Source organism: Dipteris shenzhenensis, chromosome 17 (genome assembly GCF_047967505.1).
Source record: "Dipteris shenzhenensis isolate YYH24624 ecotype China chromosome 17, Dip_SZ_1.0, whole genome shotgun sequence".
Taxonomy (NCBI): Eukaryota; Viridiplantae; Streptophyta; class Polypodiopsida; order Gleicheniales; family Dipteridaceae; genus Dipteris; species Dipteris shenzhenensis.
Genome location: NC_141612.1, coordinates 22,997,003 through 23,015,207, shown reverse-complemented (window position 1 = coordinate 23,015,207; position 18,205 = coordinate 22,997,003). Strand labels below are relative to the sequence as shown.

Below are 18,205 nucleotides of genomic sequence, written 5' to 3'. Positions count from 1 at the left end.
GATGTTTAATTCTAAACTGGGCCCTCGTCTTGGTAAACTAAAGTTGAGATATAATGGTCCCTACAAGATTGTTGAGGTCTTAGGAGAGGGAACATTCAAATTGGAGGATATGTATGGGAATGCAATTCCGAAACCAGTCAATGGGTATCGGTTGAAACCATATCATGCTCCAACACTTTTCCGAATGCGTTAGTAGTACTGTCCGTACTATTGGTGACGTTTCACGCATGTCGGTGATGATTCTCTATGCCCAAGGCGGGAGGCTGATGCGATGTTCGGCATGGTTGGTTTGTCTAGTCCGATTACGGTTGGTAACATCTCATCATTATAAAAATTCTCTTCAGTTTGAGTTAACGTGTGTGAGGCTTAGCTATTTTTATCCCTGCCAGTATCAGTTTGCTCTGACTTCTGTTTGAAGTTGTGTTCAAGCCAGTTGTTCTTGGAGAATGTCCATTGTGAGTGTGGATCTTCATAACGACGGAGAGCTCCCGAGGTCGTGTCCAGAGCTTGATCTGCTATCGGCCGCGGCAACTGAACAGATAGCCCCAAAATCGAAAGTAGCACCTGTGCGACGCAGCAAGAGGGTGTTCTAAGAATTCCTATATGATCAGCAAAGTACGGGATCCTGTCAGGAAACAACAGTTAGTCTGGTTCGTAGAGAGAGTGGTTCTGTTGGTTCACAATGACTATATGGCAAAGGAAAATTACGCTTATCTGGCGGCAGCAGAGCAAGGGGAGAAGGTGTCGTGGTCTACACTGTTGTGCACAAAGCTGTTGCAGGAAATTTTCAGAAAGCAAGTTCGCACTCCGAATCAATTTTCGAGAATCGCTTCTTATGTCACAACCTTATTCAGTCATGTTACTCCTAAAAAGGAAAAAACTCTATCTTGCAAGGAGAAGGACAAGCGGTTATTTGGTGATGCAGATGAGATTATCAATAATACAATTGATGATTTGGTGCAAGCCAGATACACTTATCAGCAATTAGTAGAGATGGTGTCTGGTAAATCACTGTCTTCAACTTTATGGAATACACCTATTGTGAGCAAGGAGAAGCTACTACATAAAGATCAACCTGTTACGAAGTCAAAGATTTTGGTAAGAAAGGGAGCTATGATGGATTGAAAGAAAACACTAGCCATGTCTCAAGACCAGAGCGTGGAGGGTGTGGATGCAATGGATACATTGCTCGTTAGTAAGAATTCGGTGTCTGGTATTTCATTTGAGCAATTCAACCATGCAGATTGTACGTAGTTTTGGGAATCAGATGCAGGCAGCTCAGCGTCAAGCTGCTACTAATATTTTTGATCTGCAAGAAGAAAATCGTAAATTGTTGCAACAGGTTCAGGAAAGCACTGAGATGCAAAAGATCAAACAAGATTTGGCACAGTTACAGAAAATTTTTCAGGTGTATAAAGAGCAGAAGGAAAGTGACCAACAGAAGCTCATGCAACAGATAGAAAAACAGCAGGCATGTCTTCCTATTGTGACTAAATGGCTAAAGGAGATGCAAGATTAGTTTTTTACTGTTTTGGAGGAAGTGTCTAAACGCAATACAGAATTGCAAACCAATAACTTATGGTTGCAAGCAAGACTAGAGGCATTGCAGAATTTGGAGCAGCAACTAAAAGACATTTCAAAAGAGACAGAGTTGGATGGGGTATTTGTAGCAGCGGATGCTGTGGACAATCTTAAAAATGAGTTGGTAGTTATATCTCAGGGTGTGTGGGATAATTTAAAAGAGAGGCTGTTTATTTTGGCTCAGAGGCCTTATGAAGCTTTTGCTTCTGAGGAATATACAACAAATATCTTGAAGGATAAGGTTCAGGAACAGGAGAAGTAGATTCAAGAATTACATCAACAACTATTGCAGTTCTAGCAACAGTCCCAGGCGACCTCAGTAACACTTCAGGGTACTAATTCGGCAGAAATGTTTTCTAAGCTTTTGTCTGTACAGGTACCTGAAGATATAGCACTAGTGCCAAGTAATTAAAGTAGCGGTCGGGTCGAGCTGAAGAAAGACTTTCAAGAGGAGTTGTATAACTAGAAGAAATACTTCAAGCTTTTAAAGTGGTTAATGATTTGACTCGTGGAAACTTGGATACATTGATGTTTAATAAAAATTCGGAGGATATATCCAATGTAGTGCAAAATAAAGATGAGGATATGACCACTATTGATCCAAAGAAACATGTACAGGATGAACAAAAACAGTTTGAAGATCAAGTAGAAGACCAGGATGAAGAGCAGTTTATGGGAGTTCAGCTTGAAGATTATGATGTGTATCATGAATTAATTCCAACTAGTTCAGTCTCAGTGGACCATTGTACTGGACGGATAAATGAGTGGGTTCGAGTCTCAATAATTTTGTGGCACAAAACTGATTGTTCCACCGGGTGTGCTAGTGTGGGCGAGTGTAGCCCAAACACATTTAAGAACTATTTATCTTTAACAATGATATAGGATGTATGGAAAAACCTTAATGGGAGTTAGTTGTGCAACTGCTGATGAGGCGCATCTACAAGCTAGCAAGCAACTACCATATGTAGTTAGTTAGTTGTTCGACTCATGGATCTGTCACGTAGTATTCCGAATGCGGATATGATGTTGTTGCTCGAACTCTATTTTGCCTAGTTCTATGCCTACTTTATATGCTGTTGTTACAGAAGCATTTGCAATACCAGAAATATGTAGTTGTTTACTTCAATCGACCATCTCTATTGCACTCAATCTTGAGTTGATATGTTCTCAGTTCTGAATGCATTCATGAAGATACCGTATGTTTACTAATGGGTAGATTTTGGGATCTAATCTCTACCTGTTACACGTTGGCCCAGGAGAGGATTGGGGCACTGGTTGTGATACTCTCTTCCTAGGGGTGCAGTGGCTAGCCTTGGGCCGAGTAATGGCTTGGATATGTGTGAATGCATTGCTTGGTATGCTGTCAGATTGGTCTACTTGTGTTATGCATGACTTCTGAAAGGAACCAAAGGAATAGCACTGGGAGTTGGTCACTAGCACAGCCACGGGTTGGCATTGTACTGGTTTGCACTTGCGGGTGAGCTCTTGAAGGGAGTCCCTTTGTATTTTGAGCTAACCAGTAATTAAATAAATACCGCAAGGGGTGCCAAGTGTTGGGGCCAACTTGAATGGTTCCATGATGCTATGCAGTGAAGTTTTATGCTCTGAGTTTTGTTTGTGGACAAAGGCAATCTTTCAAGTTGGCTGTATTTTCAGTTTTGTGAGATAGTAGAGATAGTTACACTGCCCTTTGTGATCAAAGGCCAGTTACACAAATCAAGGACCAGACTATTGCATTCTTGAACCGCATGCCAGGGAGTCGACACAAAGGACCTGTTCAGGGCGGCCTACACTAGAGACCCAAGAGGGCGATCATTGCTCGACTTATGCTGCCCTAACATGTGAACAAAGTCTTAGGCTCAGTGTGGGTATTAATGGCTTGGAGCTGAAAGATGTCTTCTTGGATGGCGGTGCAGCCGTGAACATCATGTCCAAAGGCATGCTACAACAATTGGGTTTGAAGTTGACAGTGATGTCTATTTCCAAGTCCGCATGGCTAATCAATGCAGAGTGAAGCCTATGGGGGCAGTCAAGTGTGATTGGTGGTGCTACATTCTTGTCCAACTTTGTTGTTTTGGACATGACTGAGGATGAACAAACTTATCCTTTACTTCTTGTCGACCATGGTTGCGGTCAGCAAAGATTCATCCACAGTGAAAGTTAGGTTGCCCTTAGGATCCACATCCCTGGAAATAGATATGGTTATGGGAAAGGCACGGCATTGACCAATCGAACTAGGTGAAGAGGATTTTGAAGAGCAAGCTGGAATGGAAGAGGAGCTTTGGGCTCTTGGGGACTGGCCCATTGCAGATGACCAAGATGAAGGAGAGGAAGCACAAGCCGTGGAGGGTTTTGAAAGCTTGACCTACTTGTTGGATCATGCTAAACTAGATGAGGATGAAGTTGTTATCTTAGATTGGATGGGCGCCTTGGGCTCCTTGTCTGTTAACATGGTGGAAATAAGTTCTCCAGATCGTGATGACTAGCCTCCAAGTCAGAGGGACCAAGAAGCAGCAAGCCTTGATAAATCTTGACCACCGGTCTAGGTGAGCTCATCTATCACATGATGCCCTTCGGTCTCTACAACAATCCTCACATGTATCGGAGGATGGTCTACACAACTATCAGGGAGGTTGCCAGCCGGACCAGAGTCAATGAGCAGGAAGGTCCAAGGTTGACACACGACATGGGCAGCACCAACCCTTGAGAGCTAGGTCTAAGGTTGACACACGACATGGGTGGCACCAACCCTCAAAAGCTAGGTCCAATCTTCACACACGACCAACCCTCAGAGGGGCCATTCCACAACCATTGCGCATGAGCAGACTCATGATACTAATAGTACAATGGAGATCAGTGATAGTGACGCAGAGGACTTGGAGAGTATTGGATGGGTGGATGATTATTCGGATCAGTCTGATACAAAAGTCGAGCATGATCACAACATGACTAGTGTCGGCCAAAGACTAATGGTGTGGGCACTGCCTCCTCCAAGGACATAGAGCACTTTCAGGCATGCTGCTGGACATAGCTAGAACCAAGAGCAAGGAGAGCTAGGAGGAGTCTACTTCACATACACACTGGAGTCAAAGATTCTAGAGCATCGGGCAGACACACCTTGTACCTGAAGAAGAAGATGTTAGGGACCTTACCTTGCTTGACGTGTACCTTTCTGAAGCAGATCTCAGTACGATAGAAGATCTTCCTGAAACCACTTATGAGGTGGAAGGCTTACCATACCGTGGGATGCTCAAGCAAGCTCAAAAAGGTACAAAGAAGATCAACCAGTTCCGGAGATCACATCAGCATCCTTTCCTCCATCTTGGTTGAGGGACGTGAGTGGGGACTTTCCCCTCGAAGACACTCCCGCACATGTAGCGTTGGGAAAGGGGCAACCAGCGACCCCAAGTGGCTTAGGCACAGGATTGGCGGTACCTCAAGATCGGGACTCAGGATGACCTTCGACATTTGAAGGTAGCAAGTTGGGTTTGGGAGTGCTTTAACTGATTTTTTCAAGGAATATGTGGATGTCTTTACTTGGTCCTACAAAGGTTTAAAGGGAGTTCTGGCTGAGTTCATGGAGCACCGCACCGACCTATACACGGAGGCAGACCCAGTGATCAAAGGGCCATACCGCATGAATCCCAACTATGGCAAGGCGGTCCAAGTTGACATTCAAAAAATGAAACAAGACAGGTTAATATATCCTGTGGACTACTCTAAGTGGGTCGGTGGAATTGTAATTGTGCCCAAAAGGGAGATGGGCAAGCTCCGGGTGTGCGTGGACTATCGGAATTTAAATCCCGCCACAAGACGAGATATGTTTCCCCTTCCCTTCACTGATAGGGTGCTGGAGACAATAGCTGGTCATGCTCTGTACTCCTTCCTAGACGGGTACAGACAGTGGGTACAATTAAGTTCAGGTCTGAGAAACAAGATCAATTGAAGACCACCTTTGCCACCCAATGGGGAGTGTATACGTGAAGGATGATGCCTTTTGGCCTCTGCAATGCCCCGGCAACATTTCAACGTCTTGTCACCAAACTCTTCCAAGAGAATATTGGAAGGTTTCTTGAGGTATTCTTGGATGATTTTTGGCTTTCAATGGTAAGAACGCCTCTCACCTTGACACTGCTGTACAAACTGGTCACATCAATAAGTTGAGATGGGTTTTTGACGAGTGCAGGGAAGTCTGGTTGTGCTTGAATCTTGACAAATGCTTTTTCCTAGCATTGCGAGGGGTTCTCCTAGGTCATATTGTGTCGGTTGAGGGTATGACCCAGCTAAGGTAGAGGTGATTTTGACCTTGCCCATTCCTCGCACACCTCGCGAAGTTATGTCCTTTTTGAGACATGTGGGTTATTATTGCAGATTCATCCGGTTCTATGCCGACATAGCAATGGCACTGACAAAACTCCTCTGCCAGGAACAATCGTTCCTCTGGTCCACACCTCAGCAACTGGCATTCAAAAATCTCAAGGACCATTTAGTGAAGGCGCCGGGATATCATTTTTCATGTACATGTCGATGCAAGTGGACTGGCCATTGGCACAATATTGGCCCAACCAGATGTGGAGCACAAATTGGACCTACCCGTGTACTTTGCCAGTAGACAACTGAACCGTGCAAAACGCAATTATAGTACCATTGAGCGCGAGGGCCTGGGTATGGTTTATGCCATGACAAAATACCGGCACTATCTCTTGGGCAGTAAGTTTGTTATCATCACTGATCATCAAGCTCTAAAGTATTTGTTGAACAAACCCGCACTTGGGGGTAGATTAAGCAGGTGGATACTTCTTGTTCAAGAATTCAACTTTTGGCATTGTAGTGGGAGCAGGCTGATTGCATAAACCTGCAGTCAAGGTCTTCTCAGCGCACACAAGCTCACAAAACTCCTTGGTCAAAAGCGTCTCTACCCTCAGCCTCGAAATGATCGTGTGCCCTGAATACCAATCAGCTCATGTTCTCGCTGCAGCACCTTCGTCATCTATCTCCTTCACGTAAAGGTACCCAGCTCTACAGCTTCTCTTCCCTCACAAAGCACTTGGAGCTCACACCCTCCCCAAACAAACTGTCCGTGAAGTAGCGACGCCCTTTCAAAAAAAAAACTCCAGCCATCGTCAGACTCCTTGTACAGGATCTTCGAGCTGCTTTCACCAAGCCACAGTATTCCTTTCCTCAGTCCGGATCCTTACGATTCCCACAAAGCAGTCATCTACCAAACCACTTCTGATAAACACCTCCAGCAAGAGCCACAGCCTCTCAGTTCATGGAGCTCACAGACTTTCGTCAAGGTTCACACACTATGATAGCTTCCTGCTCATGGAACACGCATGTCGCCATGGTTCTCCAGCTTTCCTGTAGAGACCCCTCCTCATCTGGTCGTCCAGCCTTCCCTTCAAGGAGCCCCCCCCCTGCAATGTAGATCCTTCCAGCATCAACCCGATCAGCTCCCAGCTGCCATCTTCACGTAGCTCCACTCGTCAGCCAGAGCATCCCAATTTTCGATCACATAGCCACCTTGCATGTGCACGTTCCCTTCCATATTTTCCAGCCACGTCATCACGTGGAATTTACCACTCTCCCATCAAAAAAATGCAAATACCCCCCAAAGCACATTCAATGCACATTTTGGACCTTTGGTCACACAATTCCCACACACATTAGCATGCACATTAAGGCTTGCATGCACCCCCATAAACCCACATGAAAAGCCCCTTGACATGGGCACCAAAACATATCAAATTCCCGTAACATGCAAGACCATGTTGACTCAGGAAAATATAAAAAAACCCTTCATGACTTGACTTTACATGACCCCAAAAACATTTCACTTGACCACACACTGGACATCCTTGCTCTGGAAGTCTGGCACAACCACATTGCATTTCATCATTTCCCATGAAGTCCCTGCAAAACATACTTTATTGTCTCAAAAAACTATACATCAGTCCATCATGCTTGTGAAAGAAAAATCCACAAATGCCAAAAGCCCACACCTACCCTAGATGTGTACAACGATGTGCCTACCCACAGCTATATACAGTGCTCAAAAACTTGATACAGGTTTTGTCCTATCACCGTCTACTAGTGGCTGCGCTAATTCAGTCAGCACCTTCTTGTAGGGTTTGTATGTAGCTTCTTTGAGTCTTGTCCTCCACCCATTAGATAATTATTTGCTCAAGGATGCTTTCATATAACTTGGCCATCAATTTTCTCACCATGATAGTTCTGTAGTTTTTTGCCATCTTGCTGTGCCCTCCTTTGTGGATTGGCACAATCCTACTTAGTTGCCATTCTAGAGGGAAGCCCTCCTCTAAAGCCCTATTCATGATCTCGGAAAGTATCTTCTTTGTCTTTTCCCCACTCCATTTCAGCATTTCAGCCACTAAACCTTGTGTGTCTAGGGCCTTTCTGTCTGCTAGCTTTTTCAGCCCTCTGTCCACATCCTTTTCTGTTATGGCATCACTTGTTGATCTTGTAGAGAAATCATGATTGATCTTCTCCTCTCCTTCCCTTTCATAGAGTTCTTTGACAAATTATATCAGGTTTTCCCATGATGCTTTCCTTTCCTGTTGAGTGCTGCCATGTAGTTTTTGAAAAATGTTCTTGGGGTTTTGTTTAAGTTCCTGGAAGCTCTCAATGTGTTTGCTCTTGCGAAAATTTCTTTTCTTGTTTCTTACCATTGCTTGTACTCTCTAGCTTTTCCCTCTTCTTTTCCCTCTTTCTCTTTGTTTGCTGTTTTCCATGCTTTATTTGCTGTTTTGCATTCCTGGTCGTACCAGTGGTTGCAGGACATGCCTTTGCTCCTCCCCTTGCTTTTTGTAAAGCATATGTGGGCTGTTTTCTGCAGTATTTTTATCATGCATTTACCCTTTTTTTGGCATGTAGAAGACATCTGACATTGTGAATTTTATGTTTCTAAGTCCTGTTCATAGATGTCAGCCTTTTTATAACCCATTCTCCACCTGGGATGAGCAGTATTTTTCTGTTTTTCTGCAGCAAACTTTGTCCCTTTGCTTCCTAGTGACATTGATTTTTGGTGGACTCCAAGGTCTCCTCCTCAATCTTGAGGTATTCCAATGCATGTCTTGCATCTTATCACAGTCAATTACCCTTGATCCTTGAGAGGTGTTGCATGTATATTTCTTGTATCTTTGAAAAATGATGTGAGAGAGAGTCTATGTTTGCAGGTCCTTTCTATCTGGGGAATATTTTTTAGATTGAGATTGATGTAGTATTGCCTTTCTAGGAGTGGCTCCTTCAAAGCTTCAAGACACATACCTCCAGGAGGGATGTGGTCAGCTCTTTTAGGGCTGCTCTGTCTGGTAAACAGCTTACCTATGCTAATAATTGTGCCTATCCAATCAAAGGTGTATCCAAAATAGAATCTTTCTGATAAAATAACCATCGCCAAGGCACTTTGTTTGTGTAAATTATTTAAAGTGATGCCTTTGCTTGCTGAAGCTGTTGCTTTTGGTAAGAAATCAAATAATTTCTCAACTGGAACATCCTTGTTTGAGCCTTTGATCTACATGCGCTGCATGTACGCCTTGAAGTTTAGCTGCAGCTATTCTTTGAGAGGCTATGGTGGCCTTGTCGATTAAATAGAATCCTGAATTGTTTCACAATTTCCGATGGAGTAGCTTTCAAGAAGATTGGTCTATGAAGATGATTTTGCAAGCCTTAGGAACTGTGTCTTGATGTAAAAGTTGCAGGCACACCCTGTAGCGTCCATTTCTTTTATCCATCATGGATGTATATGGGAGTATGCCACCTTATGTTGCCCCTTAAGAATCTCTAATTGCTAACAATGACACTATGTCATGGCATGATTGACCTAGTCCCTGAGAGTTAATTAGCACTCTAGAAACCTATTAAAAATCTAGGGAGGACCATTCATTCACTTTCCCAGCATAGTTTTTGAGTACATTTATTCCATTGTTTTTTTGGGTTGTTCTTTCATCCATACAGAAGTAAATGTCAACTATATGGTGTTCAAGTAGCACTAGGCAGCCAGAAATAGCGCAAGGTGTAAAATCATGGCATCTTTTTCTTGTTTATAGAGTATGGCATGAGGTGACATTACACTCAAATAACATAGAGATAGGGAGCCAGCTTTGTTGGCTCTCCTATCTAATACATCGTTTTGATTCTTTTCCCTCGATTGTAGAGTTTCCTTTTAGATCTCCCCACAATTTATACTCTGTATGAGACTAGGCCTATTCGATGAGACCTATGGGGAGAGTGCATTTGTAATATTTGGATCAAGATTTTGTGGTATCATACGAGACACTTTCTACGATATTAAACTCTTGTAGAGCTTCTGATGGCTGCCAAAATGGTGTTAGTGCAGTACATGTGGTTCCAGTATAGTTTTTGAAAATAACGTCATTTTTGGAAGAGTATCCAAATGCTGTTTGTAGAGCTTCTGATAGCTGCCAAAATGGTGTTTGTGCAGGGTCTGGGAATGTTTAATCTTGAAATATGAGATATCATCCTTTCAGTATAGTATTAGAAAATAATACCAGTTTTGAAAGACTATCCAAATGCTGCTGTTGGGCTTGGAGCCAACATAGAGAGTCAGGAAACACTTGATGACCAATGAAGGAATACTACACCCCTATGATAAGAATTTATATGAATTCTCAAGTGATTTGCAGATAAATCTATTGTTTTTTGTTGTTTTAATGGGAACAAAGGTAGTTGCCTTGCAATATGAATCTGGCTGAATGTCTGCACACTGGCAGGCTGAATAAATGATGAACACTGGCTGGATTTCTATCTTTAAATGGTGTGTTTATGTGATATCAATGTACATTAGATTATAACTTTTGGTTTGAAATGCTCAATGTCTGGGGATAAACTAGTGTGCACGAAAAGCCGCAGAACATTCTCAAGCAACAGAATGCCTGATTATTACTGTATATGACACTTTCTTTCCACAATGTGAAAAAGGAATGAGAGATTGAAATGGAGTGTTCGATCTGGGTTTTGCAGGCTCTCCTAATGCTATATGTTCAAAAGCCCCTAGGCAGAAACAACCAAGATAAAGAAGGAAAGCTGAAACTATTTCAAGCAAGTAACAGATATGGGTGTATAACACCTAGCTATTTCTGCATGTGGTCTTAGGAGGTTTTGCTATGATGTTAAAATATGTGAATATTTCCTCGAAAGAGTTGGAATGATTTATCTCAGCAGCATGTACAATCATGCAATCCTGTACTGTAAATCTATGCATACATGCATCTTTCAGCTAGCTAGTAAGTTATGATTGTGTTACTGTATTTAAGACTAATCCTCATGAGTCTTAATGAGTGGCTGATTTCATGATTGTTTGATTGAATTCTGTACAGGGGCTGCTTTAGAGGCGTTGAGTGGATTGTGCCTTCAAACCCACCAGGTCAGTTGTCTGGAGTTTGATGACTGCGGTATGCATATTTGTCTATTCACAAAATTTCATACTTGCCCATGCTCTCAATATAACCAGCTATATATAATTCTTTTCTGTTGTTTCTTTCCAGTGCTTGCAGTTGGAGAACTGAATTAGGATTTAGGAAGCTTTTGTGTGATTCCAGATTAAAAAAGACCAATTTATTACCTTTGTTTGTAGGACGATGCGGCTTTAGAGCATGCCGACAGATTTATGGAACTAGTGCATGAGACACATGAAATTCGCGAGGATTTGAAGTATCGAGCAGCTGCTTCAAAAAGACTTGCTGAATTGGCACGTGCACCTCCGAATGCTGGTGAGAGCAATTGGTAATGGAGGGTCTTTGCAAGTGCAACATGTTTCTCTATACTGGTTTTCTGGATAATATTGAATTTTGAGTGAGCATGCTTTACTCAGAATTGATTGATACACTTTCAAGATAAAAGTATCCAACATAATGAAGTTTGAAAAGTGTGTTTTTTGGAACACAGGAAGCGTTGTCTGCATGTCATTGATCAGATGCTCCAAAAACCAGGAATAATGTAGTCTCTCTCATGTTTCTTGTTTTATGAGTTTTAACGGGAGAAAAACTCCGTCCATTACATATTAGAGAACTGAGCAAACTTGAAAGACATTTGGAATGTAAAGTACTATTTTGCCTGTGCATATTGCTGAAAAAAAGAACAGAAAGCTCTCCGCAGAAATCTATTTTGAAGGAGCTGACTTGAAAAATGGTCTGATAGAGAAAGCAATGAATCCAGCAGAATTGAAAACAGGGCCTTGGATGGAGAAAGCAATGAACCCAGCAATGGTGAAACTTGAAAGTTTGGAGCCTTTGTGGAGGAAGACTGAGAATCTGAAAATTGAATATTTTGCCATCTGTCATTCTCTCTCAAGCACTTTTTATTACATTCATTATTTACCTGTTGAATCCCGTAAAAGATTTGACATGCTATATGCCATCCAAAACTCGTGAACTTTTCCTCTTCATATACAATGTATATGACAGCCTGATAGTTCCTGATCTAAAGACTAAACCAGCATATACAGCTGAACATCATGCAATGTGGTGCAAATCCTCCCTTCCTAATTACATGTTTTGTGTATTTTGTATGATACTTTGAAAGATTGTCAAGCATTTAGGCAACAACCCATATATCTTTGGACAAAATATCATGATGTTTTATACCATTTTCCATATACTTATGCCTAATATGGTGTAGTCTAGTGCAGTTTTAAGCTATTTTTGGCGATAAAGCGGCTTTAAAAGCCTTTTTTTATAAAAAATTGTGCACTATTTTTTCAAGTTGTAGCAAAAAAACAATGATATTTTCATGCAAGATTTCTTGCGGTGCCTGAATTTCACAAAATTTGCAAAATTTTGCCCCCCAAGAAAAAATTATGGTTATCATTAAAAATATTATACTACTCTATAGGTTAGTGGTAGGGCACTGTTCGTTTATTGTCTACACCTCTCTCTCTCTATAGCACTGTGTGATTCTTGGGCACTATCTTGTTGTTAAGCTTCCATTGCAAAGCGTTGGCTTATCAAGCAACCTCCACCCTGTTTTCTAACTTGCTATCAGAGCCCTAAGGGAGATTCAGAGGTGTTGGGAGCTCAAAGTTGAGAACCCTGAGAAAGGAGATCTCGGTTCAGCTTGTAGAAACTGACTTTTACGTCTGAAGGACAAGGTCCTTGTGGGAAGGTGGGAGATCCAGATTCAGGCTGGTTAACAAATTCCTAAGCCCTTCACATCCTCTTCATAATAGATTGATCCCTAGCTCTGGGAAAACAGGTAAGCTTGACGGAACCAATTAGCCATTATGGAAGATGAAGATTCGGATGATTTGGGAAATCACTACAGGAGTGGAGCTAAAGCCATAGCCTACCACAAATGCAGCTAGAGTGTTGCTTACGCTAGGGATGAAGGATTCCATCAGAACAAATTCCTCAAAGCCATGAGCCAATTGACAAGGCAGATGACGTTTGAGGAGCTAGGGCCTCTGCTCTTGCAGGAGAAATCCTGGGAGAAGAAATATGATGCGTCTGATGAGAAGGGCTTGAATGTTCAAGACAAGAGTAAAGGCACAAGTAAGGGCGGACTCTTCATCTAGAGGAAGCACGAAGAAAAGGAAATGCTTCTACTATTGTGACCAGCTAAGGCATTTTGCGAAAGATTGGAGAAAGAAGAAGGTTGACCAGAAGATGGGGAAGGAGTCCAATCAGGAATTAGGAGTTGAAAGTGGCAGAAAATGTGGTAGTCACAGTGGATCTTTAACTTTGAGTGGTGCTGAGGTAAAATTTGCAGATCTTGGTGTACCAGTATGTATGTTGAAAGGTGGTCTGGAGAGGAACCAACAACCTTTGTGGAGATGAAGGACAGCAAAGAGTGCTCAGATTGCTCTGAGTGCAAAGCTAATATCTTTGGCCTAAGGGAAGTCTCTTTAAAAGGACCTTAGGAGTTAGAGTCAGATGGAAGCTCGGACACTGAAGGGAGCACGAAAGAATACACAGGGGAGTGGTGAGTACCTTCATGAAGTACATGGCTTGTATTAAGAGCAAGCAAACAAGTGGGTGGATCAACCGGTACGTATATTCATTGTGTATTTATTAAGACCTAAATAGCATGCTTTAGGGAGAAACTTTGCTTTATGTTTCTCGGGGGATGGGACATTGGAAAGTGAAAGCCTTTTGGAAGGCAAAGGGGGAAGAATTGGTGCTTCTTTGAGGCTTGATTGCAAATTGCTAGGAGGTGAACGTGATGAGCCATTTGAAGCCTTGGTGGTGGCGACGGGGACATCTATAGGTGAAAGGAGTGTGCTGTCATTAGAAGATTACCTACTTGAGAGCTCATCTGGAGCTCATGGTACAAGCTTTCTGGAGATACACTTGGCTTGGGAGATCTATGTGGATCAAACATTGGGGTATCATTGCTCAGGTTTGTTACTTGGCTGTGGATACTGCGAGAGTGAAGATAGATTGAAACAGACCTTGGGAGCATAGTGCTTGGAAGACTCCAATCTGAGGGGGATTGCTGGATGATGGTTGTATTAGGATTGCTCAAGATCACGGATGGGTGCATGACTAAAGATGGTGGTGCCATGGACCTGCGGCAATGGCTGGATTGTACCTACGTACCAGGGTGGTTCCCTTGCATGGTTAGGGTTGAAAGACCAATGAACAAGGACAACTCCGACTTCTCCAGAGGGCTCCTCCATGGGAGCCAATGGAGCACTAGGATTGTTCGTGAGAGGGGGTGTTGGAGTTATAAAGGTCACCTCCCCATCAGTGAGCCCCCAAATGAGGAAGCATTGGAGAGGTGCACCAAGAGGGAGCAGAGATGCCATTGGGGGCAAAACTGATAGTACTGGCAGGGCTGCCATATGGACAGCATTCAGGCTGCCATGTGGGCAGCAAGAATTGCACAAAAATCTGGCAGATAGCTGCGACTAGAGCAGCATCAGCCTAGAGCACAAGAAGCCCTGCAAGGACAGCTAGATGGAGCTGTCGGGGCAAAGACATATTACCGAGGTGGTTTTGACCGACCCATTCTAACTACATATCAATCTCATCATCATCATCATCATCATCATCATCAGGACATCAGGGTGGGTGGGGCAATGGAGGCGGGATCGGTGATAGAGTGCTATCGGCTGCTCACAGGTGTGGCCCTGTGACGTCTCCTGGTCATAGCTTTGCGCCTAACAAGGGATATAGTAACCCCTGTCGGCCGGGCTCCGACTCTGAATAGAGAGGGGATATCCCCAAGTGTAATTTGCGTGTCAACCCTCTGTCTGAGCTGTCAAGTCACTGGCTTTGGGTCACGATCATGTTGAGGCCTCGTATCGTGAGGGTCCTTGTGATTTAGGTAGGAAGAACTCCATGATAGAGCTCTGAGATGGATCTGCCAAGGAAGAAGTCTGCTCCTGTCTCCGTGATTGAAGTTGCCTCTCGCGGTGCCTGATTGCCTCATGAATGAAGGCCGCCAAGCATCTTTGGTCTGGATATAGGAGAGGAATCGGGACAAAACCCCAAAGCTATCTCTGAAGAGGCAGTAGAAACGTCCTCATAGTAAATAGAACACCTGAAGATGAAGTGCTCCTCCGTCTCAACCTCCTGTTTGTCACATAATGTGCATGTGCGCCTCTCCCTTGGTAGGCCCTCTGCTCTGCTGCTATCGATACGAAGTCTATGTGAAGAGGGCTGAAACTGCCCAATAGAGACTGCCAGATCATAAGCAAGTCCTTATGGTTTCAAATATCACAAAATTAGACTAGCTTGTGTGGATTCATGAGGGTGCACGATGCACCTATGCATATTATTAAGAGCATCTTGTTCATGCAAGACGTACCAAGAATTGCTTGACATGTAACAACAAAACAAGCAATTGCTAAGTGGATCTGCGTGTATCTTGTTGGGTCAATGAAACCCTCCTCTGTGATATGCAAGGAGTGACCTTTGTAGAAGCTGAGCTTCACTGGAAGCTTGCTCGGTCCCAGCCAGGTCCGGAATGTGTGTAGCTGTAAGAGATCCTCACGGATTACTTGGTTGACCTCGTGCGACAGGAGGGGAGAAAACGGAGTGTCCATACTGTACTGGAAGGGAGGGAGTCTATCCATGTGGAGCCCCAATCGCTCAAACCATCTCTCTGTGCGTGCATACTAGCATCTTTGGTCACCTCCTGTTGAAAGTGCCATAGAGGAGGACAATGCTAGTCATGGTAGTCTGCTGCGTCCATAAGTGTAATCCCCGTACTCCTTGACTCAATACAGATACATGATGACCTGAAATGCAGCATCTAGCTGTAATGGGGATGACCCAAAACTCATCTTGAATGATCTGGTGAGGAACGATGGCTTACTGTGAATCATCCACGATAGCATGAGAACCTGTAGTTGCTCCACACGAGCCCACTCTATATTCGACAAGTTTGGCCCCCAGCAAGGGCTGCCATACATCCCCGCTGGGCGGACCAAGGAGTCAAAAAGCAGCCCCTTGGTCCGTGGATCCTGAAAGTGTGGGCAAGCACTGCCTCTCTAGTCTGGGCAATGAAGCATATCCCTTGCCCAGGCGGGCTTGCATCGCGGGTCGCATAGTGAAGATGGGTCCGGAGAAGACAACCCCAAGATACGTGTATGACGAAACTATCTCAATAGGTGACCCATCAAACGTGAATTGCTCTTGGTGCATGACGGCTCGAGATGTATTGAAAATCATAACCTTAGTTTTACCAAGGTTGACCTTCAAATCATGAGACTCACAAAAAAAATGTAGTATGTCCAAGTGTCTCTGGAGCCCCTCTGCCGAGGAAGCAAAAGTGCCACATCATCTGCATACAACAATATCCGGATCAGAGTGCTAGCAAGAGAGCATCCATCCCCCCCCTTGTGTATGCATCACTGTCTCCAGCTCATCAATGTAGAGGCCAAACAGGGTAGGTGATAAAGGACACCCTTGTTTGACCCCAATAGTGCTCATGATCTCGTGTGTCCACCCAAACCCTGCTTGGACTCTGTGTGAGACTCTCTCGTAAAGTGCCATGACACTGGACAGCTCAAATGATCTCTTGGCCATAACCCAAATCCTGTAGGCCTCGGAGGAGGCAAGCTCTGTGAACCGTATCAAATGCCTTGCGGAAATCCACAAAGCAATAGTAAATCCTTTGCTTCCGTGCCCTCGCCTCCTCGATGATACACCTGAGTATGAGAATTCGATCTATGGTTCCATGATGACGTCAGAATCCAGACTGTCTTGCTGCTCTAAGTCCTTGACACTCTGCAAATTGACTGATCTCAGAATCAAGCATCGATGCATGAATATTGGACATGACATGCCCAATCATAATGGTCGTGTAATTCTCTGGGATCGTGGGATTCCCTGCCTTGTGGATGGGTGAGATAGTGTTAATGGTCCAGGTGCGTGGAAACCCCAAACAATCAGCTTCATTAAAAAGCTTTGCTAAGATTGGGGCTAGGAGGTTAATCCCATATGCAATGAACTCAGTGCATAGCCCCTCATGATCCTTTGCTCGGCCATTATGAAGTTTCATTACGGCATCCTTCACTCCCCCCTTAGTGAAGAGGATGCAGGATGTGGGACGTGGCATATGTGAGAGGTCAGAAACTGGCTGATTTGGGATGTCATATAGCGTGCGTGCATAGTTATACCAAACCTGAGCGTCAGTGAGTGGTGAAGGGGGCTGTCCCTTAAGAAATCTCCGCCAAAAGTCCTTAGAGCTTTTACTAAACAAAATGTTCAGTAATTCCTCCTCGTTTTGGCAAACGAAATCTAGTTTCTTTCTACGTACCAGTTGACGATACTCGTGTAGGGTCTCTGGCTCGCTCGGAAGATTGTTTTTGGTTTCAAATTTGAGCTGACGGCGTAAAGCCTTACACTCATCATTGTACCAACTATTACAAGGTATGGTCCTAGGTGGTGGTGGGCGGGTGGAGCGAGTGGTGTGATGGAAAGCGTGAAGGGCAGCCTCGTGTAGTGAGCGGGTGATTAGGGCAGTACGGTTCTCTAATAGGAGTATGAAGTCAATATAAGTGAGAAGTATGTACAGACGACCTGAGTAAATAGGTGAGATATCATGGTCGAAGCGTATGTCATGATAGGTGGAGCAAGAAATCAGTGGGGTGGAAGGTGCTGTGCGACGGAGAGTGGAAATTGTAAAGCAGATTTTTAGATACTTCAGTGGGACAACCAATCATGAGCTGTCATATTTGCAAGAAATGCAATATGTAGTCATAGGATTTTGTATATGTAGATCAGGAGAGGCCTTCACGGTCAAGTTGTTTCAGGATACACATTACCTTGAACTCTCATTGTGTGTCCTGGTCCAGCTAGAAGCAAGCAACGTGGCAGTGGTTTTCACCATGAGCCTGCTTTAGGAGTTGTTTCTTAGTGCATATGATCTCAGCAATATGTGCACCCATGCAGTTGTGCATCTCCTTTGAGAGCAAGAGGGTGTAGCATTGTGCCAGGAGACAATGTGATGGAGTTTGTCATGTACTTCTGAGTACGTAGCACATTTCAAAAGAATGTGCTGCTTGGTCTGTGCAATCTCTCGGGCACACATGCTTTTCTGGGGGGTATTGTAACTGCCCCTTCATGGCCATTGCTCTGTCTCAAAGCTGAAGTGGTGGGATTTCATCTGGATGGGCACAAGTCCTCTCTGGTTTTTC

The 18,205-nt window shown here is 43.8% G+C and overlaps 1 protein-coding gene across 1 annotated transcript in view; it reads left to right on the top strand.

Moving 5' to 3' along the window:
- The window catches only part of NDP1 (Tetratricopeptide repeat (TPR)-like superfamily protein), a 95,961-nt gene that overhangs the window by 31,598 nt on the left and 46,158 nt on the right, over positions 1-18,205 (top strand). The window contains exons 4-5 of the mRNA XM_087388425.1: positions 10,941-10,987; positions 11,198-11,333. Coding sequence (XP_087244551.1) covers positions 10,941-10,987; positions 11,198-11,333 — 183 coding nt within the window. The remainder of the gene's footprint in view (positions 1-10,940; positions 10,988-11,197; positions 11,334-18,205) is intronic.